The 22575-nt window shown below is 41.7% G+C and overlaps 1 protein-coding gene across 1 annotated transcript; it reads right to left on the bottom strand.

Moving 5' to 3' along the window:
- Positions 1-701: 701 nt before the first annotated feature.
- On the bottom strand, positions 702-19978 carry LOC308104070 (myosin heavy chain, fast skeletal muscle-like). Its single transcript, XM_080454346.1, has 41 exons — positions 19925-19978; positions 19270-19311; positions 18927-19145; positions 18700-18843; positions 18300-18456; positions 18179-18206; positions 17977-18088; positions 17768-17860; positions 17621-17684; positions 17276-17374; positions 17089-17192; positions 16396-16534; positions 14909-15027; positions 14154-14303; positions 13898-14068; positions 11894-12197; positions 11503-11570; positions 11136-11223; positions 10905-11022; positions 10656-10779; positions 10414-10550; positions 9795-10050; positions 9050-9292; positions 8748-8924; positions 8513-8658; positions 8303-8393; positions 7829-8218; positions 7592-7718; positions 6320-6438; positions 6030-6226; positions 5754-5937; positions 5499-5664; positions 5260-5384; positions 4819-5127; positions 4507-4710; positions 4300-4425; positions 3549-3719; positions 3359-3463; positions 3164-3259; positions 952-1080; positions 702-854 (listed from the first exon to the last, which is right to left on the bottom strand). The coding sequence occupies exons 3-41, from the start codon at positions 19131-19133 to the stop codon at positions 834-836; spliced, it is 5808 nt and encodes a 1935-aa protein (XP_080310472.1). The 5' UTR covers positions 19134-19145; positions 19270-19311; positions 19925-19978; the 3' UTR covers positions 702-833.
- Between the last annotated feature and the right edge of the window lie 2597 nt (positions 19979-22575).

Below are 22575 nucleotides of genomic sequence, written 5' to 3'. Positions count from 1 at the left end.
ATCGCCTATTTTCGAATGGACAAAATGTATATAGGGGTGAAGTGGTAAGTTTTGTTATAATAATCTAAATCTACAAAGTAACTAGTAACTAGAGTTTTCAAATAATTGTAGTAATAACAATAATGATAATAATAATTATTATCATTATTAATAATGGGGGGGAGGTGATGGGGTCGCCAAAATAAATCCCTCAAAATATGGGTTGTGGTATTAAACAGTTTGAGAACCCCTGTCTTAATGTAATGTCACCATCTCTACGGCGGGAGAAAACAAATATTGTTCATTTATGCCGGCTAATGTACCATTGTTTAATATTGTAATTTCATGTGCACTACTGCAATTGCTAAAAACACTAAAAGGGTGCCAAGTGGTTACCCAACCAAAGCATATTGTGTCGTCTGATGTGTTGTGTGGTCATTGTACATCGAAAACAACTCTTCACGGACCTAGAGCGAAGTGTCCACCGTATACACAGGAGCGGGGTACAGGTGGGGATTACACTACCATGACGTACATGCTTATAGTCAAAATGACATTGGATGAGTGCTCCAGCTAGTGCCCTCAGTGTATTCCTACTGACCAACGAGGAGATCCTGCTCAAAAATCTTGATCTTCTTTTTGTTTGTGTTTATAAAATGGTATAGTGGACACAACAAAAAGTATTGACAAGACAAAGTAATGAATACAAGAAACAACAAAAATAAATTTGTTACCATGCACCTTTATTACATTATAATACAATGGGTCATATTTTATGACTTTGTACGGTGTATTACATTATAATACAATGGGTCATATTTTATGACTTTGTAAGGTGACTTGAATTGGAGAACTTATTCAGCAGCTTCTTTTCCCTGTAACAACAGTAAAGAATATAATTGTAGATATTCAACATACATTTTCAGTTGAATCTTATTTAAAGATAGTCAGTCAACCTTGAACATGTATTACCTTGGAGTCACGACTTTTAGCTCTCATCTTGTTGACCTGGCCTTCAGCGATGTCAGCACGCTCTTCAGCCTCCTCCAGCTCATTCTGAACCTTTCTGCACTTGGACAGGTGAACGTTGGCCGCCTCCTCCTACAATATGATAGAGATGGTTCAAAGCCTCAATATTTGAAAAGAGAATCTTACAATGATATAGTCGAAACAAGACAATTTCAGGCAATTGTAATGTGTGGTTGTGGCTAATACAGTGGCCCATGCAGCATGTTTGAGTGAGCCTATGGTATATTGGCCCTTATTGCTTATTGCTTATTGCTTATGACAGTGTGCAAGTAAAATCAGATAGGAGTTATTGTACTAAAGTCAGAATAAGAATGTGTTGTTGACTCAGACTCAGCCTGGCGTTTGCCTAGGTAATCAGGGACACTCTGCATAGCTGTGAAGTACAATTTACATTGCCTTTTGTTTAACCTGGAGACACCAGGTCTGGGTTCTTGGCATTCAGCTGCTAATCAGATGGAGGCACTGATCAAAGAGCTTGGTCAACAGGTGGAGGCTATCACTGACCCCCACCCCACATGAACCGTGTCACGCTCCGCTCCTCGGGCCGTGGACTTTGACTTTATAATTTAGACCTTGAATGCCCTTATATGGTCATGGACACTTTGGGCCGGTTAGGCCGACTTATTATTTATACTTTGAAGATGCCCTTATATGGTCATGGACAGTTTAGGCCGGAAGTGCATTTTGTATGTTCTGCATACTGCGTGTTCCATTTGTATAATCGTATCTGTCATTCTGTTGCTGCCTTTTGCTGTGCTGTTCTGCACCTTACTTTGTAGTATTGTTTCCTGTCTGCCTTGTTTACTGTTTCCTGTCTTGTCTCTCTTACCCTTGATTAGCTTTGTTCTCCACCTGTGTCCTGTTGTGCCCCAGCCAATCCCTGTGCTGATTTGTCTTGTGTTTCACCTGTGTCCAGTTAACCCTGTGTCTATATATATTCCCCTGTTTGTTCAGTTCTCTGTCAGGTCGTCATTTAGTGTTAGTGTGTTCTGTGCTGTAGGCTGAATGCCATCTGTATATTGAGTCCTTGTTTTGTCTGCCCCATTCTATGGGAAGTTTAAGTTTGGTTAATAAACCTCCTCAACTTTGATTCCTGCCTCGTGTCGTACTGCATTTGGGTCCTCTGAACTCGCACCCTGACAAACCGTCTGTATTCAAATGTGAAGCTATTGTGTTATAAAAGGGGAATGAAATCTAACTCAGAATGGTCACACTACACCGGCCGAAGGGCTGCGTGGAGGAAAGGGCTCCTGGTTCTCCTGCTATGCTGTTGTACTTGATGCTGAATAAATGAATGATAGAACCTGGAAACCTGACGTCTCTTCTCTTCCTCTACTTTATTACAACTGCCAGCCTGGTAACCGCAGTTTAATGCCTCAATTACACGACAAGCCCAGACAGGTTCTCATTGGAACGGCACAATCATGGCTGTTTTCTTGTTCTTGTTTGGCACCCCGAGCCATAAATTGCAGCTTATAGGAAACAAATGTCTCTAGTCCATTTTGTAAATGTACTTTTACCATTATGCCTGAAACACACTGCCTGCATGCGTCTGCAGTATGTGGCATTGTGGAGCAGCATGCCTTTCCTTTCAACATTCATGTTACAGTAACAGGTCAGAGCTTCCACAACGCCCATGTGTGCAGTGCCGTGCAGTTCCGCTGTGTGCATGCCATACTGCAGAAACATGGCAAGCTAGAGATTCCATGTGCCGCTTGTGGAAAGTAGCAAGATGGACTCTGAAAAATGCTCTGCTGTTGGTCGTATTGACATTACATAACTGATTCCGATTATTCCTTTTTAGTTATTCCATAAGTAGGCTGCCCTAGCGCGTCAAAATCTCCGGCGAGAGAAGCCGCCGGATCCCATTAGTTCACCGATCTGTGCTCCCGCCGACGCGCCCCTCCTCCCCCCCAATGTGCAGCATTGAGAGCCCTGACGCCACAACATTTGGAGCGACGCCCACTGCACTCTGGTTGGTTGGGGAAATCAACCACTTCCTATTCCAGGAACGTCAACAGGCGGGTCCAGGCTCTTATTTTTGAGCAAAACGCGAAGGAAAATAAAAGCCTGGAGATCGAGGCTCCATTAGTTAAACTATGACAACAACACTATGCACATGGCGACCACAACTAAAGATGTATATTTGTCTTACCGCTTCCTCAGCCTGCCTCTTGTAGCCCTTCACCTTCATCTGCAGTTTGTCTACCAGATCCTGAAGCCTGCCAACATTCTTCTTGTCCTCTTCAGTCTGAAGTGAGAGTGAATATATAACATTAGTTACGTTCATGCAATATATTAATTTAGCCAGTGGCATGATGGTTATTTAAGTGAACATGATATACAGTACCTGGTATGTCAGCTCCTTCACTCTCCTCTCGTACTTGCGGACACCTTTAATAGCGTCTGCACCTCCTCTCTGTGCAGATTCAACCTCTCCCTCCAGTTCCCGCACCTTCACAATTGAATTATGCACTGTGAAATAATGTCTTCTTATTTCATTGACTATAAGCCGTGTTGAAGTGAACTACGTATCTTACCCTAGACTCCAGTTTCTGGAGCTGCTTCTTGCCTCCCTTCATAGCCAGGTTCTCAGCCTCGTCCAGGCGGTGCTGCAGGTCCTTGACTGTGACCTCCAGGTTCTTCTTCATCCTCTCCAAGTGAGAACTAGTGTCCTGCTCCTTTTTAAGCTCCTCGGCCATCATAGCAGCCTGGAAAGTAATTTTTGTATAATATAAGATGAAATATACTTCATTCACCCGCAAGGAAAACATTATGCTGCATCACACAACATACTTGCCAAGAAAATCACAATATACAAACATGGTATATAGATTAAAATCTCTCATTAACATTATAATAAACAGGTAATAAACAGATACTAGTGTCATAAGACCAGAAGGAAACAAACTAAGTAAATATCTTTATGGAGGATGGAATGAATAGATTCTTGTACCAGTTCAGTCTGCACTGTAGCATTCTGAACCATCTACCTGAAGCCAGCACCTCGGAATGCTGGGTTCAGAATGTACTTTGTCTCCCTGAGCACATATTTCTGATATAAAGACTGAAAATAGTGATGTTCCTTTTTTCCCTTCATCATGGCTGTTTGAATAAGATAAGTTTAGTATTTAATTCTAAAATACATCCTTTGTTGTAGCCTATTGCAAAGGTGTTCAACATCTGCATGCCATGAGCGAAATGTATTGTATTGTATGTTTACATTAAGCATGCCATAAGGTTGTCTAATTGTCCTGGTATATTGGATAAGGGGCGGTCAGCCTAACTTACATCAGTGATGGCTTTCTTGGCCTTCTCCTCAGCATTCCTTGCTTCTGAAACACTGTCATCCACTTCGCCTTGGACCTGGATCAGGTCAGCTTCAAGTTTCTTCTTGGTGCCCAGAAGGCTTGTGTTCTAAAATAAAGATTCAGTTTAGCAATGCAAGTATGCATGACTTGTATGTTAAATATATTGAGAGTTTTTCCATTGACTTACCTGGGAGTGCAACAGGCCAGCACGTTCACTAGCATCCACTAGTTCTTGTTCAGCCACTTTGCGGCCTCTCTCTGTCTGTTCCAGAGCCACTCTCAGCTCATCAATCTCAGAAACCATGAGGCCATTCCTACGCTCCACCATGGCAGCTTGCTCCTTCACATCTTCTTGGCCTCTGACAGCATCGTCAAGGTGCAGTTGGGCATCCTAAAATAAATCACATTTGAGGTGATCACGTTAAGAGAAACATCAGAATGTGACTTGTGCAGTGCAGTTCCATTATTTGAATATGTGTCTAACTACTATGTTTTGCACCTTAAGCGTTCCCTGGACGTTCCTCAGCTGCTTCTGGGCCTCAGCAGCCTGGCGGTTGGAGTGACTCAGCTGAACCTCCATCTCGTTCAGGTCTCCCTCCATCTTCTTCTTGATTCTCAGGGCATCGTTTCTGCTCCTGACCTCAGAGTCCAGAGTGCTCTGCATGGAGTCAATCACCCTCTGGCTGTTCCTCTTGATCCCCTCCATCTCTTCATCCTTCTCTGCCAGCTTTCTGTCGACCTCACCCTTGATCTGGTTGAGTTCCAGCTGGACACGAAGAATCTTGGACTCCTCGTGCTCCAGAGTACCCTAAAATGAAATACAGGATCAAAAGGTTGTAGGACCTTTTAATGTACCATCGATCATACTGCTACACTGTTTGAATATAAAACGTGTTGAAAGAAATCTAAAATATAGACATGTAGAACCTAAAAGATTTACCTCAGCTTCCTCCAGGGCTGTCTGGATCTCTGACTTCTCTGTCTCCGTCTGTTTCTTGGATTTCTCCAGCTCATGGATGCTCTTTCCAGTCTCACCAATCTGCTCAGTCAGGTCTGAGATCTCCTCTGCAGTTGATTGAAAATAATGAATGAGGAACTTTCCAATCAGCAACTATTTTGTATTTGTATTTACATTTGAAAGTTTTCTTTTTTTTACTGTTATTAAAAGATAAAACTCACGTTGCAGGTTCTTGTTTTCACGCTTCATGGTCTCCAGGTGGTCCAGAGACTCCTCATAGGAATTCTTCATTTTAAACATCTCAGTGCTGAGAGAACGAGCCTCTTTCTGAGCTCCCTCCAGCTCGGCCTGGCCCTCTTCATATTTCTGCTTCCAATCTGCCAAGACCTATACAGCATTTGTAACAAAATGTGTCATGTACCCCAGTTTAAGGAGGCAAGAATGATTTTGTTGTAAAATAATGTATGTCAAAGCACCTTATCAAAGTTCCTCTGTTTCTTGTCAAGGTTGGCAGCCAAACCATTGGCCCTCTCCACATCAATCATGAGGTCTTCCACTTCACCCTGGAGTCTCTGTTTGGTTTTCTCCAGAGAGGCGCACTTGGAATTCACAGCCTCGATTTGCTCCTCAGCTTCCTGAAGACGCTGGGCGAGCTTCTTCCTGTTGATCAGTTTTGAATGGATTCAAATTATTGTGAGCAATATTTCGTATAGTGAGTGGTACCTGATGTTGTAAAAACACTGATCACTTACTTAGCTTCCTCCAGCTCCTCAGTGCGTTGGACAGCATCAGTCTCATACTTGCTCCTCCACTGACACACCTCAGCGTTGGCCTTGCACATTCCACGCTGCAGCTCGGCCTTGGCCTCCTGCTCCTCCTCAAATTGCTCCCTCAGAAGGTCACAGTCATGGCGAGCTGATTGCACAGCATGGGCAAGGGCATTCTTTGCCTGTCAAAAGAAAAATGCCAAAATAATGTCAGCTGGATACAATTACAAAAAGACAACTATAAGCCTATTTAAAAAAAGAAAGCTGTTCCTTACCTTAACCTCCTCTTCAACGTGTCTCTTCAACTCCTCAATCTGTTGGGTGAAGGCCTGCTTGCCTCTGGTGAGCTGAGAGACGAGACCTTCTTTCTCCTCAAGTTGACGAGCAAACTCACCTAGTTAGAAATTTGAATATTAGTTTCAAACATTTAAATAATCTTTGTTGAATACATATACCTTAAATTCCTGGGATGACTGCTGATCAAAGCATTATCTCTTATTATGGAATTTGCTCAAGTACCATTGACAAACCATTTAGGCTAGTAGTAGCCTGGTAACCCCCCCCCTTCCGGAAATCTCCTTTGCATTTCATTTCAGGAAGGAGTCTGGCCTGAGCGCCTGTCTGGGCGTTTCTAGCCTCGGAAACCCAGGCTTTTTTTTTTGTTACAAAAGAAAAAAAGCCTGGGGGAGCCATGCAGGAACGATGGTCTTGGACCTTGTTATCTCCTAACCAATCAGAGTGCAGAGGGGCGTCGCTCTAAATTTGGTGACGTCAGCATGCTCCGTGCACAGGCCGAGGGGGGGAGGGGAGGGGAGGCGGGGACATAGATTGGTGAAGCAATAGGAAGCCACGCACAAATCCGGGCGGCTGTGTTTGGGTCCGCCCTTCAAGACCATGGATTGAGCTCGTAGCCTCAGGCTAGGGCGTTTCTTGCTCGTCCATAAAATGGACTCGTCTATCAGCGTTCTCGCTCATTGTTCTGTGATTGACAGCGGAGGTTGGCCAATCAGGTGGAACCCGGGTGAACCCGAATGGAACCGAGTACAACCGACAAAAATTGAACGGGCGGCCATTGAAATTCTGTCCGCTGTTTTGATTTCGGTTTTAAAATTCCGAAACGTTGTTTTTGAGGCACGGAATTTACTTTTAAGATATCATTCGGATAGAATTTAGTTGTTTAACTTCATATATGTGGTCAATTAATTATGACAGAGCCTATTTTTTAAAAAAAAATCAGAGAACCGGCAGGGGCGGGCAGTGACACGTATGTATCCGAATAAAGCAACCTATTTTCGGCATGGCCTTTTCAAAAGTCCCCCTGTCTGGTGGTCGGGGAAACGAACTGCTGATTGGCTGAAGGGGAACAAACTGCTGATTGGCTGAAATGGTTGTCAGTCAACTGTATTACTCCCGCCCAAATCCAGCCCACAGACAAAAAGCCAAACAGGCCCCCATGCCAGACTCACTCCTGATATCAAATGGAAATGAGATATCCGGAGGGAGGGGTTTACCAGGCTAGGCTAGTAAACTTTACAATGAACATTTACCATTTTCCGTCAACAGTCTTGCTCTCTGAGCTCCAATATCATTTAACTGGCGAACATTCTCATCACTCTTGGCCTTGATTTCACTGAGTTGGTCCTCAAGGGTTCGGCACATCTTCTCAAGATTTCCCTGTTGATTAACATTGGACATATTCAATCACTGAAGTAACCTACAATGTATTACCTCGTTTTAGTCATTCTTATATTTGTCAAGAATTACGCACAAGCATTCTATTTTACCTTTGCCTTAGCAACAGCTTCCATGTTGCTGGACAGGTCATCGATCTCCATCTTGTATTCACTCTTCTCCTTCTCCAGTTTCTGCTTGACACGCTGGAGGTTGTCGATCTGCTCGCCCAGCTCTGCAACGCTGTCCGCCTGTTTCTTACGGAGACCAGAAGCAGTGGCTTCATGCTGCAGGGTGGACTCTTCGAGGTCACGACGCAGCTTCTGGAACTCAGCCTCACGCTTCTTATTCATCTCGATCTGACTAGCGGTGGCTCCACCGGCCTCCTCCAGCCTCTCGCTGATCTCTTCAAGTTCCCTGGAGAGGTCAGCTCTCTGCTTCTCAACCTTGGCACGAGCGGCACGCTCTGCCTCGATCTCCTCCTCCAGTTCTTCAATACGAGCCTTTCAAATTAATGAACATATTAAAATCCAAATTTTCACATACTTATTATCAATGATTTTAAAGAAGATGAATAAAATAAATACCTGGAGTTCTTTGATCTTCTTCTGCAGCTGGGCCCCCAAAGATTGCTCATCCTCAATTTTACTCAGAAGCTGGCTTACTTCAAAGTCCTTCCTGTGGAATACAGTACATCATATTTTAGTGGTAGTTTTTATCCATGGCATTTCATATTCTTATTTGTATTCATATTATTTATTATTCATATCAATTATTCATATTGTGGTCCACATTACTTCTTTATCTTCTCATCAGACTGCTGCTTGTCATTCTCCAGATCCATGATGGATTCCTGGGCCAGTTTCAGATCACCCTCAAGCTTTCTCTTGGCTCTCTCAAGGTCCATGCGGAGCTTCTTCTCTTGCTCCAGAGAACCCTCCAACTGCACAACAATATATTTGTCTTATAATTCAGTACCACAATAAACATACCGTATACGTTGAAAACAGCCAATTGACTTTATGAACTCACATCGTCAACTTGCTGCTCCAGCTTGGTCTTGGCCTTGGTCAGAGTGTTGACTTTGTCTTCCTCTGCCTGCAGGTCATCAAGAGTCTGCTGATGTGCCTCTTGGAGGGCCTTCTTTTCCTTGGTCAGCTTAGCAAGACCTTCATCCTGAGAGGCCATCTCCTCAGTCAGGTTCTTCACCTGAATAACATGAATGAATGGATCATTATTGTTCTGTAACTTGATAAGACGGCTTGAGTGTAATCATGAATGGATTATTATTGTTCTATAACTTGATAAGACGGCTAGAGTGTATAATGTTGAACCTTGTTTTCAGTGGCGTGTTTCTCCTTCTCCACTTTGGCCAAGGTGAGCTCCAGGTCATCAATGTCCTTCTTGAGCTCAGAGCATTCATCTTCCAGCTTCCTCTTCTTGGCAGTCAGTTCAGCATTGATCTCCTCCTCGTCCTCCAGTCTCTCAGTCGTTTCTTTGACCTTTGCCTCCAACTGGATCTTACTTTTAATAAGACCCTCACATCTCTCCTCAGCATCATTCAATGCTTCATCTCCCTGGTTGTCAATGAAAAAGATAAGTGAGGGAACTTGTTGCAGCATTTGTTCTGGGTGAGACATATGAGATTTGTTTTGCAGCTGCTTCCTGGGGGGGGGGGGGTACATTAACACAGGGGACATTAACTGACTGAACAAGCTGGTGAAAAAGGCAGGCTCTATCATTGTCAGAGCCTGGACGGTACGGAGGCGGTAGCGGAGGTGAGGACAAGGAAGAAGCTGGAGGCTATCAACCTCCTCCAAAACAATATACTATAGTATTACGTGGGTGAGGAGCAGTGGCATATATACAGATTCAACCTCCCCCACAAATTGGGTCAGGCCTTTGTGCTGGTAGCCAAACTAGCCATGTAGCTATACAATGATGCCAACAGCCGTTCGACCACCAGACATTCTCTGCCATGGTCTACATCTGCATTCTACATTCGAAAAAATATTTAAGATAGGATGATAAACAATATGAAATATTATCAACATTTCCTGTACAAGTGTAGCTACTTACTGATGACGCTGCCTGTGCAAGGTTATTCTTCTCCTGCACCACAGCCACCAGTTTCTCTTCCAGTGTCTTCTTCGTGGCCAGGGCAGCAGCCAGGTCAGTCTTCATCTTCTCATAGTTCTCCTTCATGTTCTGCAGCTCCTTCTCAGTCTCGGCGCTCTGCAGTAGAGGCTTGATCTTGAAGTACAGCCCCATCCATGGCCAGTTTTTCACATTGCAGAATGAGCGCACGTTGAACTGGATGGTGTAAATGGCCTCTCTGTGGAAAGTGATTTCAATGGATCATGATTTAGCTGAAGATCGAGGGTTTCCATGTAATACGACTGCAGCCTGTTATTAAAGCTGTTATTATTGTGTAATAGTTGTTTCTGTTGTTGTCGTTATTATTGCTGATGGTATTATTGTTGTTAACCCCCGGGAAGGTAAATGCAGATGGCCACCCGTCCTAGAGCCCGTATCTGCGGGGGAGTGTTTTTCCTTACCACCGTCATCAAAAGCTTCCTCTGCAATTTTTGCTATTTGTATTATAATGATTTGACATTTTACTTTTGTTTTATTGAACAGCAATGATAACGTTTACTTACAAATTGTACTTAATATTGAATTGATGTTTTCATATTACCTCCTAACCATCATCTTGACAAACTCCTTCCTCATGACGTAAGCTCGTCCGAGAGCCTGAGTCATGGTGACCAGAGCAAACAGCTTTTCATCTCGCATCTCCTCAAGGACACCCAGCAGACCAGCTTTGAAGAACACCTGAATACAATGTTACAAACACTGAGCATTGAGCAACTAAACAACCGTAAAATCTACTTTTAATCCTCTCTGGATAATGTTAAACCAGATTGGGAGTGTGTTTACCTTGGTGTGTCCAAACTTGTACTCATCATGAGGTACGGCAATGGACCCAAGAAGCTTCTCAGAGGCTTTCTTGTTGTCCATGAACGCGCCATCGGGACATGCGCTGGCATTCAGTACTTTGTACCTGTTTTTTTAAAGTTCATGGTCATTTTGCGCTGACATTCAGTACTTTGTACCTGTTTTGTAAAAGTGGGTCATTTTGCGTTAATAGGTGTGGAACTAAAAGTTGCTGGAAAAAGGAATGAATACCTCTGCTTGAAGTCAGCATAGGGGATTCTGCTTGGGAAGCCCTTTGTACAAATCCTGATGCCCTCCAGCACACCGTTACACCTCAGCTGGTGGATGACCAGGAAGTTCTCCATCAGGCCTGTAAAGATGTTGCTTCATTATTATTAGGACAAAATAGTTACACACTGGCCAAAGTTGCATTCAATGGCTACCTCACAATCATTTGTTTAAATATCTATTTTCAGTGTTTACCTGGAGTCTTGGACTCGTTGGGAATCAGGCAACGCACAAAGTGAGGATGAGTGCTCCTCAGATTGGTCATCAGCATCCCCAAGTTCGCCTATTGAGACAATTATTATTAGTAAAAAGTAAGACAATATTGTACTTTTCCCCCCACTAGAATTATTGGAACTCTTTAGATTCTAGTTACTTTACAGATTTAGATTTTTCTAAAACATACATTAACCACTTAAGCCCTGTTTTAAACTGCAGCCATTCAAAGATAGCTGCTCTACAAGCTCACATCATGTGATACAGAAATTGTTTAATTCCAACATGAAAAGACATGCCTATTTTTTACAGGAATATAATGTTGATAATAATGAATAAATATTCTTACCCTGAAAGCACTAGACACAGTCTGCATGGAACCACCCTTCTTCTTCTTGCCGCCCGCCTTTGTGTTATCTGTTTATATTGGTTAGAATCATGAGTGGACAGTTTCTCCCGCATCCCTCCTTTTCTTCATTTGTTAAAGTCAACAGACATAATATTTTTTGATATACAGAATGAAAATTCCTCCCTTCTTGTCAAATTCTGAGTGTTTATAGTATTAGGCTCAGGTGGGGGATAGAATACATTATATTATGTTATTATATTAATAAACATACCTTCAGGCTTAGGAGGAGGATAGAACACATTATATTATATTATTCTATTAATAAACATACCTTCAGACTCAGGAGGAAGATAGAACACATTATATCATATTATTATATTAATAAACATACCTTCAGGCTCAGGAGGAGGATAGAACACAGCCAGCAGTTTAACTGTAGACTTCTGGAACAGCTGAATGACAGAGTCGTTCAGGGGGTCCTTGTTCTTCTCAAGCCAGCCTGTGATGCTGTAGTCCACAGTTCCAGCGTAGTGGACCAGGGAGAAGTGGGCCTCACCCTTGCCTTTGGCCGGCTTGGGCTTCTCAAAGGCCTTGTTCTTCCCAAGATGCTGGTCAAGCAACTTTTCGGCGAAGGTTTTGTCTGAAGACTTTGGGAACATGCACTGCTCTTCAAGGATGGAGAAGATGCCCAAGGGCTTTGTAAAGGAGACAAAAGAGACAAATCACCACAAACGAAGTGCCAATGACAAAAACTATATTAACATCATGTCCATTAAAGCACAACATAATTGTATACCTTCTCAATAAGCTTAATGCAGACAGCCAAGTCCATGATAATACATAATAATATAATAATAATTGTATAACTTCTCAATCAGCTCAATGCAGACGGCCAAGTCCATGATAATATATAATAGTATAATACTAATTGTATACCTTCTCAATCAGCTCAATGCAGACAGCCAAGTCCATGATAATATATGATAGTATAATAATGATTGTATACCTTCTCAATCAGCTCAATGTAGACAGTCAAGTCCATGATAATATATAATAGTATAATAATAATTCTTGTTTAAAGCCCAGCCAATAGGAACACAGAGGGGGTAGGGCTTAAGCAATTACAGCCTGTCCATATTGGCCGCCTAAGAGCACCTACCAAGTTTGGGGCGTTAAGAATGCTGGGAACTGGAGTTATGGCTGTTTAAAGCCCAGCCAATAGGAACACAGAGGGGGTAGGGCTTAAGCAATTACAGCCTGTCCAAATTGGCCGCCTAAGAGCACCTACCAAGTTTGGGGTGTTAAGCATGCTGGGAACTGGAGTTATGGGTGTTAAAGCCCAGCCAATAGGAACACTGAGGGGGCAGGGATTAAGTAATTACAGCCTGTCTTTATTGGACCGTCTCAGAGCACCTACCAAGTTTGGGGCGTTTAGCAAGCTGGGAAGTGGAGTTATGGCTGTTTAAAGTACAGCCAATAGGAACACAGGCTAAGGGTGCGCCTGTGGCACCCACTGGGTGCCACATGTGGTCCCTGTTGTGTCTATTCTGATGGCAGACCCCTGACCAGTGTTGGTGCCAAGTTTGGTGCGGATCGGGGCAATGGTGCGCCTCGCTGTTCCGCATGTTACATTTGTGACGTCCGTCCACCCGCCCGTCCTCTAGACAACATAAATTATCCCACTAATTAAATGGCTACTTAAAGTGAAACGAGATTTCTCACGTCTAGCGAGAATTTCGGTGGGGCGCATTCAAGACAGTCACGTTGGATAGTATTCTGTCACTATGAACGTCTGATCTCACCAAATAAAAACAAAAAAAAAAAGCTATTCAAATATGCGATTTAGCGCAAGGCCCATAGGCGCGCGTTTTTAGCTGTGACGGACCCGGGACGGAGTTATGAAATGTCTACTGTACCACTCATCCTAGGATATCATAACATCATAGAAAAGGTGAGAAAACCGTGGGGAAATTCCTTTAATAAATACATTAATAAATGTACCCAAAAGTTACAAGAAAACAAAGTATGTCCTTGCTTACGGTAATGAAAGTGTTCCATAAGTGTTACGCCGTGCGGACACGGTCACCTCGGAAAACAAGGAAGTGTTGATCAAATAGAATCAATTTTCGGTTACTGCATTTCTATTTCTCGCTTCTTCGCTTCTTCACTTGAGATCAATGTTTAGCTGTAAATGACATTGTGTGTTTGTTTACATAAAATCAACAAGCGCAGGTGCACAAAATCAACTAGCGCAGGTGCTCTGAGCCTTTGATTAGACAGCGGTCTGTTATTGAGCTCATCGGTCATTATCCAGAAATAACACACAGCTGAATTCAGTGATTGACCAATCAGAATTAAGCATCCAACCAAGCCGTGTAATAAAATATAATAATACCTTCTCAATTAGCTCAATGCAGACAGCCAAGTCCATGCCGAAGTCAATGAGATCCCAGGGAATTCCTTCCTTCTTGTACTCTTCTTGCTCCAGAACAAACATGGTGTGGTTGAAAAACTGTTGCAGTTTCTCATTGGTGAAGTTGATGCACAGCTGCTCCAGGGTGTTGAACTGTGAGTGGAAATATCATTAGCCCAATTTCTTGTAATTGTGACCAAAAAAATAAGTCTCCCACTTAAAACAAGTCCATGCTTACATCAAAGATTTCAAAACCAGCGATGTCCAGTACACCAATGTAGTAGTTTCTCTGCTGCTTGGTGTCCAGCATCTCATTGATCCTAATGACCATCCAGAAGAACTCCTTCTCATAGAGGGACTTGGCCAAGGCACCAACTGAGTTCATTACCTATGGAAATAGGAACGTTATTAGTAGGGGTGTGAATTACACAATTTACAATTTAGGCATTTAGCAGACGCTCTTAATCCAGAGTGATTTACAGTAAGCAAAGAAAACACGAGGTAATGCATCAAATGCATTGCATTAGTAATCTAGGATCATAGGTAAACCAAGAACCTATCATCAGTCTAAACATTATAATCTAAAACAATCTATAATCTGCACATTGAAACTATACACTTGGATGCCAGGTCTACAGATTAACCTGGCATCTGTCTACATAACATGCCATCGAAATTACATTTAGCCTTTGCATAAGCCTGCAAGGTCATCAAGGTTAGGGCAAGTTCTACGGCAAGTGCTACGGGCTATGGAGTCTGAAGAGGTGAGTCTTCAGATTACGGCGGAAGATTGGGAGTGGGTCTGCAATGGGGAGTTTGTTCCACAGTTTGGGAGCCAGAAGGGAGAAGAGTCTGTCCCGGGTGTTTTTACAGAAGATGATTTAAGACAGTCTGGACACAACTCAAAAAGATATTAGAGTTCTAATGGTATGCTGTGTTGAGAATATCAAGTGTGTATGAAATCAGAACATGGAAATAATGTAATTTACTCACCTGTGGCACAGTCTGTCCCTTAGTGACATACTCGTTTCCAACTTTCACTCTGGGGTAGCAATACGCCTTAAGCATCTCTGCTGAGTTTATACCCAACAGGTAGCAAATCTTGTCAGCCTCTGAAATGTTCATACAATTTGCAATTTACAATTTAGGCATTTAGCAGACGCTCTTAATCCAGAGTGTGATATACAGTAAGCAAGGTAAACACGAATTAATACATCAAATGCATAGAGATAGTAATCTAGGATCATAGGTAAACCAAATAATCATCAGTCTAAACAGTATAATATATATATATATATATATATATATATATATATAAAGTTTTTTATACCACGATTTTTGTAACCCATTCTTTTACCCAGTGCCAATTGCCTAAGCTTTAATCCTGGGTGCTACTCTCCCTCTGCCAGCTTGGGGAGAGCCCCGAACTGAGCTCATGCTTCCTTCAATGCATGAGGAGTGAGCAGGCCGCTTCTTATCACCTGACATGTGGGTGGAGTTTCCCCGGAAGGGTGTAGCGTGTGGAAGGAACACATTTATTTACCATAGGGGACACAGGGAGAACATGCAAACTCCACACAGAAAGGCCCTTTCGCCAACCCCAGCTAGGGTATGGGCACTGATGACGCGGAGGAGAGAACATGCCCCCATCGCCCAAAGTGGGAATCGAACCCAGGACCTTCTCGCTGTGAGGCGAAATCGCAACCGACTGCGCTACCGACTGCGCCACCGTGCCACCGTAAACGGTAAAATATAAAAAAAACTAGAAAAAGTGCTCCTCGGAGCACAGGTCTCCGCCAGGTCAGGTAGGTTATTGTGGCCTCCTGGTGGCGATATAATAGGCCAATGTGAAAAGGGTGCCATTTATTCTTAGGTCGTTCACGGCAATCGGACACTGCATTCATGATTTGAGGTATTTTGTTCCAAAAATTTGTTTTGCTAAATTAGACCTAATGGTGGCGCTAAACAGGCCAATGTGAAAAAGGGTGGCATTTCTTCCTTGGCCCAGTGGGAATGTGTTTGTGAAATTTCACGGAAATCGCATGCTGCGTTCATGATTTGAGGCATTTTGTTCAAAACGGACCAATCCTGCAAATTTTGGAAGCGAACCTTAGCCAATGAGGATGGAATATGGGAAATCGGACAGATCCGTGTTGATCACATGACTATAGAGATACTCTGTACCGATTTGCATGACGTTTGGATAAAATCTGTAGGAGTAATGTAAAAAAAATGGGTTTTGCACAAATCGGCCTCCAGGTGGCGCTATAACAGGCCCATGTGAAAAATTGGCAGAGGTTCTGAATTGGCATCCAGGGAGTGTGTGTGCACAGTTTCGCAGCGACCGGGCCAACGGTGCCAGAGATTAGCTGGTAACACACGGACAGGACACACACACACACACACGGACGGACGGACATACTCTCTCGCCATGCCTTTTGGCCTGGCGGAGACAATAATAATAATAAAGATTAGCTCACCCTCGTTGCCATCAGGTTCTGCCTGTTCTTCACGCTGCTTCTGTTTGAACTTCATGACACCATGATGCATCACTGCACCGGTGAACTTGTAGATCATCTGTTTTTCCTCACCGTTGAAGCCCAGGATGTCAATAGCCTCCTGATATCAATAAGCAGAGATGTATTCAAAAGATTGAGATTAAGCATTAGATTAACAAACATAATTTAGAACTGTGTACAACTCAACAGTTAACAAACCAACATACAGTATAAGTGTATATACATGGTATCTGCACATTTCTAAAGTGACAATTTAAGGACTTTTAAGACCTATACAATAAGTAAGTTGAAATAAAACAAATAAGACCATTACTGCATCAAAAGTAATCAACAAACTATACTATTCAAATTGTCAAACATTGGCCAAATTGTCTAATATTACCTAAGAAAGAGGTAAAAACAATTAAAACATGTAGATCGGCTATTTTCACAATATTTATCTGTGGAACCGAGTCAAACTAAATGTGATGCCTCAACTGCTACAATTCCAAGTGCTTGTCAGGATGGGGGGTCCCCAGTTCAAATAGGATTAGTTTGGGGAGGCACGGCCTGAAAACTTTCAGAACCACTGCTTTATAAAATACATGTTGCAGTGCAACTGACTGCAGTTCACACTATAGTGAGTATTAGAAAGAAACAAAAATGTTCACTGACATCAGTAGCGTCCAGCTCCACTTTGTCATCAATGCTGGCCACAGTGATCTGACCCATGCTGATCAACGGGAAGTCGTAGGGGTTGGTGCTGATCAGACACATTTCTTAAAAGGGATTAAAAAATGGTGAACATGTGTTTTTATTCATTAATTTATGTTCTCACTGCATCATCAGTAATTCCATTTACCAATAATCTCAGGTTTGTGGTTGGTCATCATCTGGAAAAAGATGTGGTAACCTCTCTCTGCAGGAAGCTGATAGGTCACTCTAGACTTCTCCAGCAGATCTATATGGGTTGTGAATAACTCATAGTAATAATAATAATAATAATAATAATAATAATAATAATAATAATAATGATAATAATAATTATTATTATTATAATTACCCTTATAATTATTATTATAATTATAATTATAACAATTTCAATTATAATAATAAAAATAATAATCTATATGGGTTGTACATAACTCAAAATGTAATCCTCAAATGAACACATATATAATTTATCATCTGTGAACTTCATACTTACATGTCTCAATATCAGCACTGGCCAGTTTACCCGTTGTGCCGAAATGGATTCTGATGAATTTACCCTGTTTGATATAGCACAATTAGTTACATCTACACTGTGGAATTATTGCAGGTTTTCTCATAAAGTGTCATTATTTATACTTACAAAGCGAGAGGAGTTGTCATTCCTCACAGTCTTGGCATTACCATAGGACTCCAGCAAGGGATTGGCAGCAATAATCTGATCCTCCAGTGACCCCTAGAATGTTTTAGAAAATTTGGTCAGAATTCTTTTAAATTGAATTGCTATATTGCATACAAATGCTTTATGTTCAAAAACATGTATTTGTTGAAGTTAAAAATCTGTACATATACCTTGATTTTACCGCTATCGGCCGCTGATTTCTCTCCAGAACCAGAACTAGCTGTTGCAAAGTACTGGATGACACGCTTGGTGTTCACAGTCTTTCCAGCACCGGATTCTCCACTGGTTATAAATACACATATTCAGAGAAATGCAGTTAGTGAATTGATGTACAATGTTCTTTTTTTAAAGCCTAGTAGATGGGAAACTTACGTGATCAGGACAGACTGGTTCTCTTTATCTGTAAAATGTAAAGCAAACTTTTAGTCATGGATACACCACAAAACCATTATAGTTATATTATTGTTTTTACATTGTCCTGAGTAGTACGTACCCATCAGCATGAACTGATAGGCGTTGTCAGAGACAGAGAAGATGTGGGGTGGAGCCTCAATACGCTTCTTGCCTCTGTAGGCATTTACAACCTCCTGGTCGTACACTGGGAGCCACTTGTAGGGGTTCACAGTTGCACAAAACAAGCCAGAGTAGGTCTGAAGGGGAGAGAGAGAACAATAACATCATACAACATAGCACTGAGCATGCCACATATCTAGCACAACGGATCACTAGAGCTGGGATTACAGTCACGAGTTTCAAGTGGCATCAACTAATGAGCAAGTTAACTTCAGAAGAGTTTGTTTGCATTCGTTTTTCTATGGTTTTCACTTGATGATATAACTTGTACACTGTATTTTTCTTTCTTCGCTATCGACTCAGTATGTAGAAAACCTTACATAGATCATCCATGCTGCATAACGCTCTTTGAGGTTATACAGGACAGTGGCTTCACTGAGGTGGGTCATCATGGCCATGTCCTCAATTTTGTCATACTTGGGAGGGTTCATAGGGTAGACATCAGCCTCCTTTACAGTTCTTTCCTAAAAAAAAAGAAAGCACAACCTCAGAATGTAATGTGATTTTTACTGAGCCACTATTTGATTTTAGATACCCCTCTACATACATCCTTTGTGTCGAGCGTTTCCACGGTGACTTTGTCACCGTCCTTCTTTAAAATTTTACACTTGAGGTATAGCTCCTTAACATCGGCCACATATGCTGCAGATTTGCCATCAAAGGGTGCAGCTTGAGCCTCCATTCTCTCCCTCTCTGGCTTACGGAGATAAATGGCGGCCTTGCCATACTGCTCCATCTCTGCGTCCGTACTCATGGTGGCGGCTTTCTGTAGACAGACAAATAGATGGTGTTGATGCCTTTGCTGACTTGAGATCTGAGCAGATAATTGTAGGACTATTCTTATGGTTATAGCTTATTGTAGGTTTATTAGAAAGATTATGAACACTCACTTTTCCCCACTACCAGTAGCAGTAGAATCTTGAGTGCAACCCCTAAGAGTGAAAAAACACATCATTTTGAGGACATTAACATTAGTTGATGATTTAATACAATTTGTAATCATGATTTTTTTTTATTTGTACTGAAGCAATGCTAGATTTCTTTCTTCTTTAATTCCATTGTATGAATTAAGGGTACATTCAGAGGTGGGCAGTCTAGCCAAACTCTACTCGAGTAAAAAATATTGTTACTTTAAACTAATAATAACTCTAGTAGATGTAAAAGTACTCTTCCAAATAATTACTTGGTTAAGATTAAGAAAGTATCTGGTAAAAACACACACAATGTAAATTATTATTTAAATAATCATAACATGATTAAAATGTCTAAATAAAAATTAATGAACAAAAGTTAATTCCAATCTGACCTAAACCATATCACTATAAATACAATACTACACAATCAATCATTTAAATTCCCTTTTTTGGTTCAATAAAACACAAATTATTCTGTCCACTCATTATTCAGTGCCTATAACGTCGTATCATGTCTGTCGCTATGTGGCACTATGTACGGAGTCACTAACATTATATTTATACGACTATGAATAACTAACATCTCTAAAACATTTATATGACTATGAAGGACAGATGAAGTCTCACTCACCACTAAATGGAACTCTGAACTCCTCTGCAATGGGTACGCGTCAACCATCTCAGCATGCCTTATATTAGGTGCTCATTGCATGCTGGGCAGAAAGTAAAAGTAGGAGTTGCCTTTCAAGGGCCTTTAATTCCTGTTGACATTGCGATAGTATCCATTTAGCCATAAAAAAAAAAACATTTCAAATCTATTAATAATCTTGTAAATGTATACGTCCAACACTCACATGATATTTGGTAGTGCTGCTTGGCTATGTGGTTTATGTCCATGCCAGTGGCTATGGTATAAAAATAGTATAATTGGCAGGGTGGTGGGGTGCTGGGTGTCTTTATTAGCATATAAGCATATAGCTAGCAGGTCTTATACATTATTTGGAACATGTTCATATTCAGTAAGGAAAGTAAATACTCAAATACTCTACTTGTCATTGTATACTTCCACTTCACTCCATTTGAGGAGGGCACTTCACTAAATTTGACAGCTTTATATACGTTTTGGGGGTTTTGATGTTTATGTAGTCAGGGTCACAGTTCAGAGTCCTATGAGTCGTTAACAGCTCCAACAAATAGTCTGGCACTGGCTTAACGGGACAGGCTTCACTGTAGGTGTATAGTCAGTGTCACTCAGTGATGAGCTGTGGATTTTTGAACTAGGGGGGCTATATTTTCTGACGTCACGTGCACGTGCACGCACGTGCACATAGCCAATCAGCTCAGTGCTAGTTGAAATACTGTATTCAACATGTGATTTTAATGTAATTATATCTCATTATTTAGTTGCATTGTTAATTTGTTGTTTTTATTTTTGTTTCAATTAATTAATTATTTTATTTTCCTTTAGTTTTATATAAAAGCCCTTTACATAGACTCACCCACACATAAGTACTTAAAATAATCAGACAACTTGTCTTTGTCTTGTCTCAGAGAACTGGGTCCTCTTCTAAGCGATCCCCTTCACACTCTGCAGTGCAGAGACTGTTGTCTCTCATTGTGAGAGGAATGTAACACATTCAATTCAAGTCCATGGCTTTTTTCGAGTAGCCTAATGTTATGCAAAGCAGCCAGGTAGACGCTATTGAGAACGGCTCGCCGCTGACGGCGCGAACCTTGAGAGGCTATTGTTTAAACTTTAAGGTGTTAAGACCGCAGCTGACGGTGCGTGCTCGCGCGTGCATGTGGAGCTCCCAGCCCCCCAGCCAGCGCCAGAACTAAGGGGTCGCCGACCCCCCATAGCACCCCCTACAGCTCATCCCTACTGTCACTTAATTTAATTGTCACTTTTAAGGACCATAAAAAAGTGTCCACTTAAAGTTATTTCCATTCCTTGTAGCCTACTCATCACATTTCATTTCAGCATTACATTTCACCATAAATGCATTCATTAGCAGACTCTGTAATGTATAATTGCACACACAGCCTCTCTCACACAGCTGATACGGTCCAAGGTTGTTGTCACAGCTTGCCTATCAAATCAAGCAGCCAAGCATGCCCTACCATCAAGGGGTAGTTAACCCAAAAAACTCTGATCCAATATTCCAATGTTTAGTTAAAGGTAGGGTAAGTGATTTTCTTTGGTTGAAAGAAGTGTGAAATAGCTCTATATTCTGATAGTACTCATTGCTATAGAGTGTTTGTTCAGTAAAAGGAGTCTCCTTGTCTCTCCAGCTCTTTATAAAACAGAAAATGCATTTTCGTTTCAGTTTCAGTTTCATTTCCAATTTTATCCAATCAGGATAGAGAACTCAATCAGGATATAGATTAAACTAGAAAAAGTGCTCCTCGGAGCACAGGTCTCCGCCAGGTCAGGTAGGTTATTGTGGGCCAGCAATGTTCAAAATTTGCCAGTCAGGATGGAATATAAAAAATCGTACTGAACCATCTTGATCACTTGACTATAGAGATAATGTGTACTGATTTGCATGATGTTTGGACAACATTTGTAGGAGTAATATAAAAAAGAAAAATCGGCCTCCTGGTGGCGCTATAGTAGTGCGAATGTACGTGCAAAGTTCCACCGCAATCGGACGCTGCGTTCATGATTTGCGGCATTTTGTTCAAAACGGGCCACTCCTGCAAACTTTAGATCTCAATGTTAGCCAATCAGGATGGAATATGAAAAATCAAACCGATCCATCTTGATCACATGACTATAGAGATCATGTGTACCGATTTGCGTGACATTTGGATAAAATCGGAAGGCTTAATCTCAAAATATGTATTTTACATAAGTCGGCCTCCTGGTGGCGCTATAAAAGGCTAATGTGAAAAATGCAGGGCAGATGTTTCTCCTTGGCCTCTAGGGAGTATGCGTGCAAAGTTTCACGCAGATCGGTGCAGTTACAGTTCAAAACGCAATTTGGCCTTTTATAGCGCCACCATGAGGCTGATTTGAACATTTTCAAGTGGCATTTCCTCCTCGGCCTAGTGGGAATGTGCGTGTGAAATTTCACGGAAATCACAAGCTGCGTTCATGATTTGAGGCATTTAGTTCAAAATGGACCAATCCTGCAAACTTTGGAAGCCAACCTTAGCCATACAGGATGGAATATGGAAAATCAGACAGATCCGTGTTGATCACATGACTATAGAGATACTGTGTAATGATTTGCGTGATGTTTGGATAAAATCTGTAGGAGTAATATAAAAAAATGATTT

This window comes from Gymnoscopelus braueri, assembly GCF_963280865.1.
Source record: "Gymnoscopelus braueri genome assembly, chromosome: 2".
Taxonomy (NCBI): Eukaryota; Metazoa; Chordata; class Actinopteri; order Myctophiformes; family Myctophidae; genus Gymnoscopelus; species Gymnoscopelus braueri.
This window is presented reverse-complemented; position numbering and strand designations above follow the sequence as displayed.

Bases quoted from the DNA above. Each gene is read 5' to 3' on its own strand.
- LOC308104070 (XM_080454346.1), bottom strand. From the start codon at position 19,133: ATGAGTACGGACGCAGAGATGGAGCAGTATGGCAAGGCCGCCATTTAT. The intron at 9,293-9,794 runs GTAAGTAGCTAC...ATTGACAACCAG, and splicing joins TTGCACAGGCAGCGTCATCA to GGAGATGAAGCATTGAATGA. The intron at 3,464-3,548 runs GTAAGATACGTA...TCAATTGTGAAG, and splicing joins TCCAGAAACTGGAGTCTAGG to GTGCGGGAACTGGAGGGAGA.